Genomic DNA, 18,674 nt, shown 5'->3' with positions numbered 1-18,674 from the left:
CATCAGGGGGGCGGTAACGCCAGTTGACTGATTTGCATACTGTAATGTTTCCTCACACTTTGACACAGTACATCTACGCCTACAGCAGAGCTGAACCAGAGGGGGCGCTGCAGAGGCGGAACCGACCACGATAAAATTTCTAATTTTACAGTTCGGAAGGATGTGTTCACATTTCAAGCAAATCCTGGTGTTTATTATTATTACATAACACTGCATTTCAGCTGTTACTGAAGAAAAGGTCTTGGGGTGTAGTTACTCTAAATTAAGCATTTGTTAGATTCTAGCACCTGCAGCATTTAAGGTGGAATTTTTCATCTTTTCATCATCTGCATAAACACCTTCACAGTCTGAATTATGAAATTATGAGTTTCAGGATTTCAGTGCTTTACTGACAGCCTGCGCTTAAAAGCCTGTGACGAGCAGATCTAATCGTCCTGAGACTCGTCTGAACACAAACTCCACTGAAGAGCTTTTTCAAAAATCTAACCTGAGCCTGGTGGCACAAAACTGCTTGAACAGGACAACAGATTTTTCAAAATTAAAAAAAGTTTATTTTCAGATCTAAATGAAACATTTACTGTCAGCCTTTTGGACCCCAACTGCATGTTTTTACTTCTCCAAGTTCTCAATAAGCATTCGTCTCAAGTACGTGTGAAATTTTACTGCTGTTAACAAACACATAAATATGTGCGCAGTATTCCAGGTGGAAGTCCACTAAATTTTCAAAATTCCTCCATAAATCAGCCACTGAGTTACTGAATTAAAACAGACTTTTTCAAAGCAGTCTCAGACCTTTGGACCCCACTGTATATCTACCAAATAAGTCGAAACAACTAAATATACGCGTGTGCAAATGATTGACATGCAGCGTTAACTTTAAGTTAACACGTCTCTACGGGATCACGTACGACAGCTGAGCGCATGTCTGATCGGACGGATGTCTGATCCTGATACTGATACTAACTCCAACCTGATTTTCATACAATTACATTTTTTAAATATTTTATTGTGGTAAAATCTTCGTCCTGCCTCACAAATAAAACCCTCAGCTTGGCTAGACGCCATTTACTTGGTGGATTATTTTTATTAGATGCCTAAGAAAATGTTCTTTGTTTATTCAGTGTATAAATGTAGTATTCACTAGTATATGATCAATACAAGAACCATGTTCAACCACTGGAGTAAACGTACAATATCTTCATGGTGAACAGTAAACAGATAAACCTGAGTTGTTTACACCTCAGCACACAGCAGCTCCTCTGGCTCCAAAACGGAGCTGATTTAGTTTCCCACCCAAATACCTCAAGTCGTTTGTCTCATACGTGCGTCTTGTTCAGTTGCGCGTCAGTTCAGTAAACATTGCCGTGGTTCAGGCTGTCAGTACCAGCGGCTTGCGGTGTTTTTTCTGGCTTGGTTGAAGCGAGGGTCCGCGAGACCCCGCCGCTGACTGATACAGCAGATTGTTTCAGATCTGAAGCGGCTTGATGTTCTCCCCTCTCTCAGAGATGGAAGCTTTAAGTGCTGTTTATCTGATGGCGATAAAGTTTTGGGGTCTACCAGGTCTCCCAGGTGGTTGTCAAGGGGCCTGTTTTCTTTGTAGCTTTTAATCAGGTCTGGAACTCCAGTGCTGGAAACTCTGACTTTCTCCTTTTTATGCAAGTGAATTATCTTGAATGTAATCGCCTGAAAATGAGCAACTTGTTCTTGCCTGGAAATTAAATGTGTTTTATGTTCCACTAAAAAAAATGTATCAAGCCAACAATGTGATCTAATAAATGTGGATTCAGTCAGAAAAATTACATGAGCCATTAAACTCTGCAGCCGTGTTCTAGGCGTGTTATTAAAAGCCATAAAAGTGTGACGGGCCGTTTTACGAGCGCTGATCTAATTTAATTTAATTATGGCTAATGGAGCTGCAGGTCACATGACTCCATCCTTTAACCAATCACAGACAGACTGGCTATCTCCCTTTCTATCCATTAAAAAAAGAAACACCTATACACCATAAATAACGACCGAATGTGGCCACGAGACGGGGGCGAACTGAGTACCAGAGCACGACTGGGTGGGTGTCTGAGAGCCCCTTTTAGTGATCAATACAGATGAGCTGAGACCACTAATCTGACTGACAATCAATAATGATTAGTGTGAGTAAAGAGAGAGAGAGAGAGAGAGAGAGAGAGTGATGGAGAAAGAGAGAGAGTGATGGAGAAAGAGAGAGAGTGATGGAGAAAGAGAGAACAGAGTGACAGGAAAACGGAGAGAGACAAAAAGTGGAGGGGACAGAAATGGAAAGAAAGAAAAGGCAGAGAAAAAGGGGAAGAAATGGGAGAGAAAATTGAGAGTGAGAGAGAGAGAGAGAGGAAAAAGAAAAAGCAAAAGAGGGGGAGAGAGAGAAGAATGGAAGATATAAAAAGTGAAGTGATTTTGTTCCAAGCAATGACCCCCCCCCCCCAACACACACACACACACACACACACACACAGACACACACACACACAGACACAGAGACACACACAGACACACACAGACACACACAGACACACACCCCCACCCACCCATTAGCTCTACTGTCCAAATTGAATTCTGTTGTTTTGGTCACTAATTTACTGCTGTGAGGTCGCAGTGAGTGTGTGTTATAATCACTGTGTATATCCCATCTGACCATTGGTGAGGTCATTACAGCTGCAGACTGAAAGGTCAGTGTGTGATCACCGAGGGTGATTGCTTACACACACCAAATTAGATCACACTACCATTTTCCTCTTAACACACACACTATATATTATATATATATAGATAGATAGATAGATAGATAGATAGATAGATAGATAGAGAGAGAGAGAGAGAGAGAGAGAGAGAGACAGAGAGAGAGAGACAGAGAGAGAGAGACAGAGAGAACAGGTACTATAAATATACATCCTATACATATATACAGACAATACACTGGCCATGGGCCATTTTACTGGAAACACCTAGCTTGTTTCTTTGCTCCACATCGACCCCATTCATCAGTGGTCAGAACTACAAAGTGCTTCTAAGTAAGTGGAGCTGATAAAAGTGGACAATGAGTGGACTTTACTGTATGGTCCTTTACTATCGACTATCCTTTCAGTGTTCCTTCGTTAAAGCTGAATCTAACACTTTATCTACACAGTGAATCGGTGTTTTACTCACTACAGCCATCCTCGTCACTGTGGTCTCCACAGTCGTTATCTCCGTCACACTGCCACTGCGCTGGTATACAGGTGCACTCTCCGAACGCACTGACCGCACAGGTGAAGTGATTCCGCCCGCACGAACACTCTGCACTGCCCAACACACCTGCAAGGACACAAATACGCAAACCAGTTAGAATCTCGGGCTGCACCACATGGGCAAAATGTTAATATTGTGATTATACCAATACTTGTGGTGTCGCGCTAACCTACTAACACTGAGTGCACTTAATAATCCAATCATAATCGGACTTCTGCAGTTATCTGATTATTCAAATGGTCATACAGCACACTGAGTTCTTAGATCAGAGCGTCTGATTAAGAAATCTGACAGAGCTGGATTTTAGCTCATTAATCAGATTTCTCAGTGTAAACTCTTACTCTGATTTCTTTCTTTCTGGATGAAAACAGACGATAATACCAGAAATACACAAGCAGCGCTGCTGCAAGACGCAGCAAAACATTTTTGGAACCAATCACATGCTTGAAAAAACGAAAGCTTTAAATATTGTTCATCTTCTAGATGATGTGTGCACATATTTCCGCTAAAGTGACTCGACATTTTAATAAAAGCCACAGGATGAAGTTGGACTTTTACATTATGTTTACGTCACGACTTCTTCTGTGAGTTTATTGGCTGACTGTAAAGCAGAAATCTGATTACTGCCTGATTCATGTAGACCCAGAGTCTCCACTTTATCTGATTACTCAAGAGCATAAAAACACACCGAACCAGTTACTGACAGTCTGATTATCAGCAGTTATCAGATTATTAAGTGTAAACACACTCAACCAGTTACTGACACAATCTGATTTACTGCAGTTATCAGATTATTAAGTGTAAACACACTGAACCAGTTACTGACACAATCTGATTTACTGCAGTTATCAGATTATTAAGTATAAACACACTGAACCAGTTACTGACACAGTCTGATTTTCTGCAGTTATCAGATTATTACGTGTAAACACACTGAACCAGTTACTGACACCGTCTGATTTTCTGCAGTTATCAGATTATTACGTGTAAACACACTGAACCAGTTACTGACACAATCTGATTTTCTGCAGTTATCAGATTATTAAGCGTAAACACACTGAACCAGTTACTGACACAATCTGATTATCGGCAGTTATCAGATTATTAAGCGTAAACACACTGAACCAGTTACTGACACAATCTGATTATCGGCAGTTATCAGATTATTAAGCGTAAACACACTGAACCAGTTACTGACACAATCTGATTTACTGCAGTTATCAGATTATTAAGTGTAAACACACTGAACCAGTTACTGACACAATCAGATTATCGGCAGTTATCAGATTATTAAGCGTAAACACACTGAACCAGTTACTGACACAATCTGATTATCGGCAGTTATCAGATTATTAAGTGTAAACACACTGAACCAGTTACTGACACAGTCTGATTTTCTGCAGTTATCAGATTATTAAGTGTAAACACACTGAACCAGTTACTGACACAGTCTGATTTACTGCAGTTATCAGATTATTAAGTGTAAACACACTGAACCAGTTACTGACATACAAATGTAAACAACCTTAGTGTCAAATTAGAGCCAATAAGACAAAAGTGACTGATCACTATAAAAACGATTAATTTATATAATACGATTATATAATTTATATAATACAATTAATTATATTCTGATTGTTTGATACGACTTGTTGCTACTTGTGGTGACCGTGATGCACTTTGTTAACATAATAACCGCTGATTAGTGGACGGCTCATTTGCATTTTGCAGCCTTCCTCCAAAAGGCCTAAATCATGATAACAACAAACACAGCCTGAAAACCACAGAGCTGCACAATAAAACTCAATTCTTAATCATTATTACAGGACTGACCTTCACAGTCTGATATCACAGCAGGCTGCAATATGCAAACGAGGCCTTTAACCAATCAGATAAATCAAACTGGGTCCAACAAACGTAATGAAGTCACCATAACATGCCCCTCCCCTCTCTTTTTCTCCTCTTTTCTCTCTGCCTCTCCTCTTCCCTTGTCCGTCATCTTTTTCTCTCCTCTATCACTTTCTTTCTTCTTCTTATAACCATTTTCTTCCAGTTTAGTGCTGGTTTAGTGCCAGTTTAGTGCTGGTTTAGTCCTGGTTTGGTGCCAGTTTAGTGCTGGTTTAGTGCCAGTTTAGTGCTGGTTTAGTCCTGGTTTAGTCCTGGTTTGGTGCCAGTTTAGTACTGGTTTAGTACCAGTTTAGTGCTGGTTTAGTGCCAGTTTAGTGCTGGTTTAGTGCCGGTTTAGTGCTGGTTTAGTCCTGGTTTGGTGCCAGTTTAGTGCTGGTTTAGTGCTGGTTTAGTGCTGGTTTGGTGCCAGTTTAGTGCTGGTTTAGTGCCAGTTTAGTGCTGGTTTAGTGCCAGTTTAGTGCTGGTTTAGTCCTGCTTTGGTGCCAGTTTAGTGCTGGTTTAGTGCCAGTTTAGTGCTGGTTTAGTGCCAGTTTAGTGCTGGTTTAGTCCTGCTTTGGTGCCAGTTTAGTGCTGGTTTAGTGCCAGTTTAGTGCTGGTTTAGTGCCAGTTTAGTGCTGGTTTAGTCCTGCTTTGGTGCCAGTTTAGTGCTGGTTTAGTGCCAGTTTAGTGCTGGTTTAGTGCCAGTTTAGTGCTGGTTTAGTGCCAGTTTAGTGCTGGTTTAGTGCCAGTTTAGTGCTGGTTTAGTCCAGTTCCGTCTGCTCCCACCTTCATACTTTATATAGAATGAAAGCAGCTGCTGCTTTAACCAGCTCAAATGACCACTGTCCATACAGCACTGTGTCAGAACTGACCACATGAAAGAGGGACAAGCATTCATCATACAATACATTACAGAGAGAGAGAAAGAGACAACTGGTAGAGAAAGACAGAAAGACAGAAAGAAAGATGAGATGGAAAAATGAAATGGAGATAAAAAAAGGGAAAAAGCAAAGAGAGAATGAAAGAGAAAATGGAGAAAAGGCGAGAGAAGATGGAAGGAGAGAAAGAAGGAAAATGGGGAGATAGTGCCAGAGGGAGAGAAAGAGAATGGAGAGAAAATGGAGAGAAATAGAGAGAGAAAGAAAGAAAATGTGGGAGAGAGGGAGAAAGAGAAACAGAGTAGGAGAGAGGGAGAGAGAGAAAGAGTAGAGCGAGAATGAAACAAAAGGAAAAGTAGATGAAGAGAATAGAGAGAGAGAAAAAAAATGGGAAAGAGAGGGAGAGAAAGACAAAGAGAGAAAGCGATATAGAGTAGATGGAGCCGAATGGAGAGAGAGAAAAAGAGAGAGAGAGAGAAAGAAAAAGAAGGAATGCAGCAAGAGGAAAAGAGTGGGAATATCAGGAGTGAAAGATGAGCAATAATCACTACCGTCCTACCGCGTTCCACTAAGAAGGAGCAGTTTGTGAATTTTACTGTACAGTGAGTCATTTTAACAGCAGTGATGAGAGCAGCGACACTGTGTTACACATAAACCACCGTAGGATCAAATAAAGACGTTAACTGCATTACTAATCACATTAAAACAGTCCAGCAGGACCACAGCGACACATTTCCCCACACAGGAGCTCCCCACAATGCGCTGCTCCCAGCGGGTGGCGTTCCCTGGAATCCACCATGACCAGCAGAGTTAAAAAAGCAGAGCAGATAGAGGAGAAGAGCTTCACCTGCTCTCACCTGCGTCTGCGCAGGAGCCACGAATTTCACTGTTCAGTCTGATGAGCTGTGGCGTCTCAACTCTATACGTTTTTAAAAATTAAAAATACCTGAAAAAATGTTAAAAAGCCAATAAATAGTATAGAAAACTCAATTTGCTGAAATAATAATAATAATAATAATAATAATAATAATAATAATAATAAATAATTTGATTATGTAAAAAGCTTCAAATTCACCTCCCAGACCACACAGCGCCTGTTTCACTCTCAGCTTTTACCGTGTCCCCTTTCTAGCCTCTATCAGCAGAGGAACGATGAAGCTGAGCCTGACTTCTGAACTGAATTTCCCATTCCACCTTAAACAGTGCAGCTGTTACTGAAGCCCAGAATGTAACATTTAAGGCGGAACTAAAAATTTTTTTTTTCATTTTATAAAAATAAATAAATAAATAAATAAATAAATGTAGTAGCCAGTTACTACATCATAGTCATTTAAAAGCTGCACCATTTAAGGTGGAACAGAAAATTCAATGTAGAAGCCACTAACAAACCCATAGTAATATAAATACTGTAATATTTAAGGTGGAACGGAAATTTGGCTTTTAAAGCCACAATGCCATTTAAGGGTCAAGGCATCATAGTGATGTCACAGCTGCACCATTTAAGGTGGAACGGAAAATTTGATGTAGCAGCCACTTCCAGCTTGATAGTAACGTAACAGCTGCACCATTTAGTGGTTCCACATAGAAACAATCTTCACTACAGAACCTTCAAAGAACCATCTTTTTAAGAGAGTACGCGGAACTGTGTATGGGAGAAGTACTCTCTGCGTGTCTAAGGGTTAAGGTTGGAGTTCGAGCTCCGCTGTAGGGTGGTCCACTCCGCTCGGATTCGAACCCAGAAAGGCTCGGCCACCCGGCAGCCGCGAAGAAATATCACAAAAATGCACCCGCAGAGCTGAAAGCCAGGAGCTGACGGCCAAATCCCGAAAACACTCATTCAGTCCCGGAGTGGAGCACCTCCCACCACACGCCTCTTCTACCTACAGCAGACACAAACCACGGAAACGGCCCAGACGCGTTCTCTCACACTCTTACAGGATTCTTCAAGGGTATTCCTCAGTAAAGGGAATGGTTCTATAAGAACCATGAGAACCATAAGAACCACGTTCTTAGCTTGCTGAAATTGTTGTTCAGACTGATGGAGAACGTGCTGTATGTGGTAATGCGTACATACAAACTCACACACATACAATATTAACGCATTGTTAAATGCAAGCGCTTGTACCCACACACACACACACACACACACACGGGGCATATTATTACAGGGAAACCCTAATGTTTGGGGGTCCTGGCCCACCTTGATGAGTCTCTGGTTTACAGCTGGGTCCTGTACGGACGTTATGCAGATGTTTTCACACTCAGCGGTGACCGTGTGTGTGTTCTTCCTTTTACTTTACCACCTTCACACATACACTACACAAACACCCTCCCTGGGTGTAGTGGTCACATCCTGGTTAGGACACCAAATGTCTGACCAGTAATTAGGGTGGACCTCCCGTGTGTCTCTGTGGAGGGCCTGTGTGTGTGTCTTGGTTCAGTCACATGTCCAAGCACTTTTTACACTCAAGAAAGAAGCCGACAGAAGGGAGTCTATGGAAGTTAGCAGGAGAAATGCTGCAGGACTGGAGCAAGTGCAATTAAAAAAATACAAATAAATAAAGACCACCCTCGTTTTCTTTCTCTATTTTCATCTGCAGGAGGCGTTAACGTTCCGGCAGCTCAGGACAGTGTCGTCAACACTGAAGCTGCTGTGAAACATCAGCATTTAAGTCAGAGACCAAGCTTTACTCACTTCATTTCCACTCAAAATAGACATTAAATCCAAGTTACTGATCTTTTGATGGATGGATGGATGGATGGATGGATGTTTGCGAACTGCACTGAATCCTATTAATCAGGCCTAATTATGTCCACTGTGTAAGGAAACATTATTAGCCAGTGTTCTTTAAGTACTGACGATATCCACGATATGCTCAGAAAAGACCATCATGACACAATTTATCACGATAACAATGAAACATCATATTGCTTCACTTACTCTCTCTCTCTCTAATCAGTCTAAACGTGTTTTTACGCAGATGGTCAGTGTTCTAGAAGTACTGACCATACACATCCATCATATACATCGTTAAGAGAATTCATCCCGATGAGGATGACATCGCCATGTGCGTCTAGAACAGCCGTCTTCTTCGAAGCATGTTCTAAACACGCAGAAGTACAGAAACTCTCTGAGGAACTGCTGTCAACACATGGCTAAGGCTGCTGAAGTTTCTGTCCGCACCCCCATACACCCTCTGGACGTGGGCCAAACTTCTGGACCTGCTCTGTGGAGTGCGTTTAAACACAGCCTACGGAGCCTTGCTGACCTACACTGCATTAAAGCGATAGTTCACTCCAATTCAAAGGAATTCACGCAGTTTTAACCCTAAACGAACAGCCAGGACACATCTGGTGTTTGAAGTTTGCTTCTTTAGTCACGCGATGACACTTTTATACATATAAACCTTTTTAGCTTTTAGTTGCTTGAAATCAACATGAAACAAAAGTGTCCTGCAACTCATGTGAAACTCAGCCACAAGTTGCAAGTGCCTCAACGTCAGTTTCATGATACAGCCAATCAAAATGCCAGTGAAGCGTCCTGTGATCACTGAGCAACATTTCAGATGGGTGATTTCACCAGATCAGTGGAGCAGAAAATAGACGTGGCGGCTGAGAAGGAAACCTTCCGACTGACCTTACGCGGTCAGCACTTTTCATTTTCTCAGTTTTCTTACACAAAAACAAACGTGAGTTTCTCAAAGCTCCTCTAACCAGCTGCTTGTGTGGTTTATTCATCTTTATTCTGCTGTTATTGTGACATGAGACCAGGACGCTCCCCGATGGACTTTCACGCTTTTAGGACACAATGACGGAGTCATCAAGTACATTTAATATTCATGTTGAAAGGACTTAATATACACTCAACAGATAAAAGCTCAAACATCTATAAAGAACCACAGATACAGGTAAATAACAGATATGTAGATTAGGGCTGGGCAATATGACCATACACACACACACACACACACACACACACACACACACACACACACACACATACACACATACATACATACATACATATATATATATATATATATATATACATACATACACACACACACACACACACACACACACACACACACACACACACACACACACAGTTATTGTGATAAATTTTGTCAATACAATATGCTTTTCTGAACATATACATCGCCAGTACTTGTAGAAACTGACCAACTGCATGTTTCATTATGAAGGGAGAAAAATTAGTCAGTTTAACTGGATTTAGAGCCAAATATTTAACAGTTTTTAAAATGCAAATGTAAATATCCCTTCACTGATGACTTCATAGCTTTGACGTATGAAACACAGCAGAGTAACGATGTGTTGTTACAGTAACGTGTAAATGTCAAATTGCACAGAATTTATGTTGCATGCAACTAACTGCGCGAAAGCTTCACTGTGTACTGATATTTTTTGCTGTTTTTATTTCTATTGAGTTCATGTATTCCCTTGAGGCACTAATAGTAGGCTAATGAAGTCATTTAGCCGAACATAGAAGCAGTAATGAAGGCCGTTGTTGTTTGTGTGAAAACACTTGGTATTTCAGGACGGAGTCTGGAACATTTAGAGCTTCAAAGCACTTAGAAAAGATTTGGTGCCTTGAGGCCACTCGAAACAGAGGCTTTCTTCTATCCTTCTGTCCTTCTGCAGTAGTTTACTCCATTAGGATTAAAGTGATAAATCAGTTTAATGGAGCTGCATTGGATTTTTCAGTCTCTGTCTGGCTCCTCCTGAGTTGTTAGTTATTTGATTTGTAGTGGGTATTACTTTCTCTCAGAATGGATTTAAGAACCTGGTTCTACCTGCAGTGTGTGTGTGTAATGATCGATACACCCTGCGGAGGCCTCTTGGGGGGGTTATTTTACAGGTTGGGTGGCTTTAGGTTTAGCACCAATGAGGCCCAGACAAAACGGCTCAAATAGCCTCTCCGCTGACCGCTGTGGTCAAATCGGCTGGACCGCAGCCAAACACTCGGGTTTCACTGACATTCCACACACAATCGAGTATAGAACACGAACAGGACGAAGGTACATCAGCAATCAAAAGTTTGAGCTTAATCTTGTGCAACTGATCCAAGCCATGGTTATTCATTCAGTCTAATGAGAAACTGTAGAACAGACTCGGTTTATATCACAATACCTACATTTAGAGCCGGTTATTCATTCAGTCTAATGAGAAACTGTAGAACGGACTCGGTTTATATCACAATACCTACATTTAGAGTCGGTTATTCATTCAGTCTAATGAGAAACTGTAGAACAGACTCGGTTTATATCACAATACCTACATTTAGAGCCGGTTATTCATTCAGTCTAATGAGAAACTGTAGAACGGACTCGGTTTATATCACAATACCTACATTTAGAGTCGGTTATTCATTCAGTCTAATGAGAAACTGTAGAACGGACTCGGTTTATATCACAATACCTACATTTAGAGCCGGTTATTCATTCAGTCTAATGAGAAACTGTAGAACGGACTCGGTTTATATCACAATACCTACATTTAGAGTCGGTTATTCATTCAGTCTAATGAGAAACTGTAGAACAGACTCGGTTTATATCACAATACCTACATTTAGAGCCGGTTATTCATTCAGTCTAATGAGAAACTGTAGAACAGACTCGGTTTATATCACAATACCTACATTTAGAGCCGGTTATTCATTCAGTCTAATGAGAAACTGTAGAACAGACTCGGTTTATATCACAATACCTACATTTAGAGCCGGTTATTCATTCAGTCTAATGAGAAACTGTAGAACGGACTCGGTTTATATCACAATACCTACATTTAGAGTCGGTTATTCATTCAGTCTAATGAGAAACTGTAGAACGGACTCGGTTTATATCACAATACCTACATTTAGAGTCGGTTATTCATTCAGTCTGAGAAACTGTAGAACAGACTCGGTTTATATCACAATACCTACATTTAGAGCCGGTTATTCATTCAGTCTAATGAGAAACTGTAGAACGGACTCGGTTTATATCACAATACCTACATTTAGAGTCGGTTATTCATTCAGCCTAATGAGAAACTGTAGAACGGACTCGGTTTATATCACAATACCTACATTTAGAGCCGGTTATTCATTCAGTCTAATGAGAAACTGTAGAACAGACTTGGTTTATATCACAATACCTACATTTAGAGCCGGTTATTCATTCAGTCTAATGAGAAACTGTAGAACGGACTCGGTTTATATCACAATACCTACATTTAGAGCCGGTTATTCATTCAGTCTAATGAGAAACTGTAGAACGGACTCGGTTTATATCACAATACCTACATTTAGAGCCGGTTATTCATTCAGTCTAATGAGAAACTGTAGAACGGACTCGGTTTATATCACAATACCTACATTTAGAGCCGGTTATTCATTCAGCCTAATGAGAAACTGTAGAACGGACTCGGTTTATATCACAATACCTACATTTAGAGTCGGTTATTCATTCAGTCTAATGAGAAACTGTAGAACAGACTCGGTTTATATCACAATACCTACATTTAGAGCCGGTTATTCATTCAGTCTAATGAGAAACTGTAGAACGGACTCGGTTTATATCACAATACCTACATTTAGAGCCGGTTATTCATTCAGTCTAATGAGAAACTGTAGAACGGACTCGGTTTATATCACAATACCTACATTTAGAGCCGGTTATTCATTCAGTCTAATGAGAAACTGTAGAACGGACTCGGTTTATATCACAATACCTACATTTAGAGCCGGTTATTCATTCAGCCTAATGAGAAACTGTAGAACGGACTCGGTTTATATCACAATACCTACATTTAGAGTCGGTTATTCATTCAGTCTAATGAGAAACTGTAGAACGGACTCGGTTTATATCACAATACCTACATTTAGAATCGGTTATTCATTCAGTCTAATGAGAAACTGTAGAACGGACTCGGTTTATATCACAATACCTACATTTAGAGCCGGTTATTCATTCAGTCTAATGAGAAACTGTAGAACAGACTCGGTTTATATCACAATACCTACATTTAGAGCCGGTTATTCATTCAGTCTAATGAGAAACTGTAGAACAGACTCGGTTTATATCACAATACCTACATTTAGAGCCGGTTATTCATTCAGTCTAATGAGAAACTGTAGAACAGACTCGGTTTATATCACAATACCTACATTTAGAGCCGGTTATTCATTCAGTCTAATGAGAAACTGTAGAACAGACTCGGTTTATATCACAATACCTACATTTAGAGCCGGTTATTCATTCAGTCTAATGAGAAACTGTAGAACAGACTCGGTTTATATCACAATACCTACATTTAGAGCCGGTTATTCATTCAGTCTAATGAGAAACTGTAGAACGGACTCGGTTTATATCACAATACCTACATTTAGAGTCGGTTATTCATTCAGTCTAATGAGAAACTGTAGAACAGACTCGGTTTATATCACAATACCTACATTTAGAGCCGGTTATTCATTCAGCCTAATGAGAAACTGTAGAACGGACTCGGTTTATATCACAATACCTACATTTAGAGCCGGTTATTCATTCAGTCTAATGAGAAACTGTAGAACAGACTCGGTTTATATCACAATACCTACATTTAGAGCCGGTTATTCATTCAGTCTAATGAGAAACTGTAGAACAGACTCGGTTTATATCACAATACCTACATTTAGAGCCGGTTATTCATTCAGTCTAATGAGAAACTGTAGAACGGACTCGGTTTATATCACAATACCTACATTTAGAGCCGGTTATTCATTCAGTCTAATGAGAAACTGTAGAACAGACTCGTTTATATCACAATACCTACATTTAGAGTCGGTTATTCATTCAGCCTAATGAGAAACTGTAGAACAGACTCGGTTTATATCACAATACCTACATTTAGAGCCGGTTATTCATTCAGTCTAATGAGAAACTGTAGAACGGACTCGGTTTATATCACAATACCTACATTTAGAGTCGGTTATTCATTCAGCCTAATGAGAAACTGTAGAACAGACTCGGTTTATATCACAATACCTACATTTAGAGCCGGTTATTCATTCAGCCTAATGAGAAACTGTAGAACAGACTCGGTTTATATCACAATACCTACATTTAGAGTCGGTTATTCATTCAGTCTAATGAGAAACTGTAGAACAGACTCGGTTTATATCACAATACCTACATTTAGAGTCGGTTATTCATTCAGTCTAATGAGAAACTGTAGAACGGACTCGGTTTATATCACAATACCTACATTTAGAGTCGGTTATTCATTCAGTCTAACGAGAAACTGTAGAACAGACTCGGTTTATATCACAATACCTACATTTAGAGCCGGTTATTCATTCAGCCTAATGAGAAACTGTAGAACAGACTTGGTTTATATGACAATACCTACATTTAGAGTCGGTTATTCATTCAGCCTAATGAGAAACTGTAGAACAGACTCGGTTTATATCACAATACCTACATTTAGAGTCGGTTATTCATTCAGTCTAATGAGAAACTGTAGAACGGACTCGGTTTATATCACAATACCTACATTTAGAGTCGGTTATTCATTCAGCCTAATGAGAAACTGTAGAACGGACTCGGTTTATATCACAATACCTACATTTAGAGTCGGTTATTCATTCAGCCTAATGAGAAACTGTAGAACGGACTCGGTTTATATCACAATACCTACATTTAGAGCCGGTTATTCATTCAGTCTAATGAGAAACTGTAGAACGGACTCGGTTTATATCACAATACCTACATTTAGAGCCGGTTATTCATTCAGTCTAATGAGAAACTGTAGAACAGACTCAGTTTATATCACAATACCTACATTTAGAGTCGGTTATTCATTCAGCCTAATGAGAAACTGTAGAACAGACTCGGTTTATATCACAATACCTACATTTAGAGCCGGTTATTCATTCAGCCTAATGAGAAACTGTAGAACAGACTCGGTTTATATCACAATACCTACATTTAGAGCCGGTTATTCATTCAGTCTAATGAGAAACTGTAGAACAGACTCAGTTTATATCACAATACCTACATTTAGAGTCGGTTATTCATTCAGCCTAATGAGAAACTGTAGAACAGACTCGGTTTATATCACAATACCTACATTTAGAGCCGGTTATTCATTCAGCCTAATGAGAAACTGTAGAACAGACTCGGTTTATATCACAATACCTACATTTAGAGCCGGTTATTCATTCAGTCTAATGAGAAACTGTAGAACGGACTCGGTTTATATCACAATACCTACATTTAGAGCCGGTTATTCATTCAGTCTAATGAGAAACTGTAGAACAGACTCGGTTTATATCACAATACCTACATTTAGAGCCGGTTATTCATTCAGTCTAATGAGAAACTGTAGAACGGACTCGGTTTATATCACAATACCTACATTTAGAGCCGGTTATTCATTCAGTCTAATGAGAAACTGTAGAACAGACTCGGTTTATTTAACTTCTATCAGTAGATGCTTGACATTAATAGGTAAATTATTCCAAATAATCTTAAGAATTTTCCTTTTAGACTGTTTTTTTTTTTGGATGTGTGTTTTGCTCCAAGATAGTCTGTAGTACCATCTCAAGAATCCTCATTTTTAGGTGTCTTTTTATTTATTTATTCATTTTTTCTTCTCTAAAGCACCTTGAGTTGGTGTGTTACATAATATAAAGCATGCTACATAAATAAAACTTCATTATTATTATTAAGCTCTAATCTGCTTCCATACTGACCTGTACTCTTCTACGAGTCATTTTTTCATCCCTCATTCCTCCCATAGACTCCCATTCATTTTCAAGAACACGTAGCTAAGACTGGGCAACTCCTTACAAACAACTAAATAAAAGCCCACACACCATGGCAACTGCCTAGCAACACTTTAGCAACCACCTGGAATACCATAGTAATCACCTAGCAACAAACTAGCAGAGAGAGGGAACCATTTAAGCTGCACAACAGTTCTGCCTTTCGGTCAGGAAACGCACGTTTCTACTTAACAGTTGCTTTATTTGTGGAGCCAACAAGTCGTGCACACTTCAGAATTTGTTTTAGTTCATTTGTGTAGCTGCTTCACAACCAGCTTTACAGCACAAAGACACGGTCACAGTAACAAGATCTAAAAACACAGGTAAAGCTGCTTTGCAGTACGTTGTGTGGACGGTAATCACTGCTGTAAACTCACGCTCTTCCTCTGACGAGGCTGCAGAACGTAACTTGCTGAAAAAATCTGCTTTCCGATCTTTTGAAACGTCTCCATGAACGATGATGTGCAGAAACCCAGTTTTTCATCCAAAAATCATTATTTCATCGTCTAACCTCCCTTTTCCAGGTACGGTCCCACCCCGTCTTTGCTCTCTTCTCTTCACTCTCTTTTCCAAAAATGTGTCATTTTGATGATGACTGACCTCCAGCTCACACACGGACACCTCCCTGCGGCGTGCGACGGTTCCGTTTGGAGCGTTTTCCATCCGACAGAGACACAGCGGTGATTTATCCGAAGAGAAAATTGCGTCTGGGTCGGGGACGGGGTCCTGCTGCTGCGTCGGCGCTGGAAATTTATCTCAGACTTTGTTTTTGCTTTTAGTGAGATGTTTGACGTCAGAAGCACAAATCACAGCACTGATCCACATCAGCCTAAAAAGGAGCAGCGAGGGGGTTTTGACTGACACTCAGCTAAATAACTACTGATTTATTTACCTGAACTACACTATTCAGATATAACTGCATTTGGTGTGGAGACTTTTTGTGTTTTACTGCCAAAAAGTGACAAAAAAAAAAACAGCAAAAAGTGTGAAAGTGTGAAATTTACATTATAATAAAACATCTCTCATCAACCGTGGTAGAGACTGAAATTGGAAAATAACTAAATATAGCATAAAACTTTTTCTTGATGCACAAAATTCATCATATTCAGATTTTACTTTAGTCACAGGTGCCATAGTAAAACCATATAATCAAAAACTACAAGCACAATGGTTTAAATTAAAAGCTTCAAACGGTGCGCTGAATTAAATCCAATTAAAATCCAAATCCGACGATCTACGCCATGCTCAGAAAAGCTTAGTGACACATAACGTGACGTAATTTTTCATAAGATCAATAAATATCATCATATTCTCCATCTTAAAAATGTATTAGCATGATTAGTTGGCTCTCTGTGTGCTTCAGCGGTTCTTCGCATCATCAAAGGCACTTCTGATTGATGAATGTGCTACAGATGATTCTATAGAAGCTTTTTGAAAAGGGTTCTACATAGCAAACAAAAAGTGTTCTATTGTTAAGTTTAATATCGTAACAATAGAACCCTTGTCGAAACCTTGTTCTCCAGCCCATTCTCCGTCAATCTGAAGAAACAATTCATAATACAAAGGCTTATTTTTAAATACTATTCAAAAAAGTTGGAGCTCATTTTGTGGCAAAAATAATTTTAATAAAGTTAAACCGGTGACGTTCCTGTATTCAGTGTCATTTTAATAGTAATTCTGAATCGAATCAAAAATCAAATCCAACTGTGCTGATTCACTGAATCATTTCCTAATGAATCGCAATCGAACCGAATCCTTACGAGGGTCTAATATTACAGCCCTCGTGTTGCGGACATGTGACTACAGTGGACTGTCCTGACGGTAAGGCCCCTCGCTGATCTGGGGGATTATGGGGGATTGAGATTGGATTGCCCACTCAGCACATTACCCACAATGCCCTCTGCTTTCCCAGCAGCGCGGGGTGAGCTTGAAGGGTAAGGAGCAACAGGTTCGGGGCAGTAAAGCTGACCAGTGAACCCACTACTTCAGCCACTGCTGACTAGAACCACCAACAATAAATCGTATCTGTTCTCAGGGTAACCACAACAAACACAAACGCACAAAACAACAAGCCACCATCTACCTTGTTGGTTCTAGATAGCCCATTAGCTCAGTCAAGGCTTCCCCAGTTCCTAAAGCGAAGTGACCAGGAGATCCCACTCAGCTTTTTCTGGATCATGATATGCTAAAAACATTTTTTTCTTATTACAGTACATCTAGTATCTGTTCGTTCACTCTGAAGGATGCTCAAATATAATAATGAATCAGAATGTACATTATGGCTCTTCATATCGGGGAAAGCGCTGTAATAAGCATGAACCCGAGGACTACAGTCAAATGTTTTGTTGATTCAAATGTAAAATGTGCCAAAACTTTTGAACAGGCAAAATTTCATGTTTTATTTTTTCCCCAATATTGAATTTAACAGTAACGTAACAGCAATTGTGCATTAAAATGTGCAGATGTGTTCACTTATTTACACGCCATCCAACTTTAACACACCACTGTAGCTGCTTTACGAATGTCTGTCAGGATTTTTCTTACTTTGTTGAAAACTTAGTGAGATTGCTTCCATGAGATTTCCACTAAAAAGGCAACTCGCTGGTCACTTTTGAGATAAAATGTGCTGTTAATTCTCCAGCCTATAAATGAAAACTAAGTTGCTTGTTTTGACTTCTCTTTTTTTTTTGTCACACACACAAAAAAAAAAAAAGATTTATGTGATTTATGTGCTTGGCTATTCGGCCTTCAGCAGTGTAGCCCCACCCACTCACACTGAAGTTATAAGGAGTGTTTCAGCTGGAACTGCTTTTTAAATGAGGCAGCTAATAAGAACAGAGCTC

The 18,674-nt window shown here is 39.8% G+C and overlaps 1 protein-coding gene across 2 annotated transcripts in view; it reads right to left on the bottom strand.

The window, feature by feature from the left end:
• The window catches only part of lrp4 (low density lipoprotein receptor-related protein 4), a 173,162-nt gene that overhangs the window by 84,402 nt on the left and 70,086 nt on the right, over window positions 1-18,674 (bottom strand). For both annotated transcript variants that reach the window (XM_017722066.2, XM_017722067.2), the window contains exon 2: window positions 3,178-3,324. In XM_017722066.2, coding sequence (XP_017577555.1) covers window positions 3,178-3,324 — 147 coding nt within the window. The remainder of the gene's footprint in view (window positions 1-3,177; window positions 3,325-18,674) is intronic.

The sequence above is a fragment of the Pygocentrus nattereri genome, chromosome 15 (genome assembly GCF_015220715.1).
Source record: "Pygocentrus nattereri isolate fPygNat1 chromosome 15, fPygNat1.pri, whole genome shotgun sequence".
Lineage (NCBI taxonomy): Eukaryota > Metazoa > Chordata > Actinopteri > Characiformes > Serrasalmidae > Pygocentrus > Pygocentrus nattereri.
This window is presented reverse-complemented; position numbering and strand designations above follow the sequence as displayed.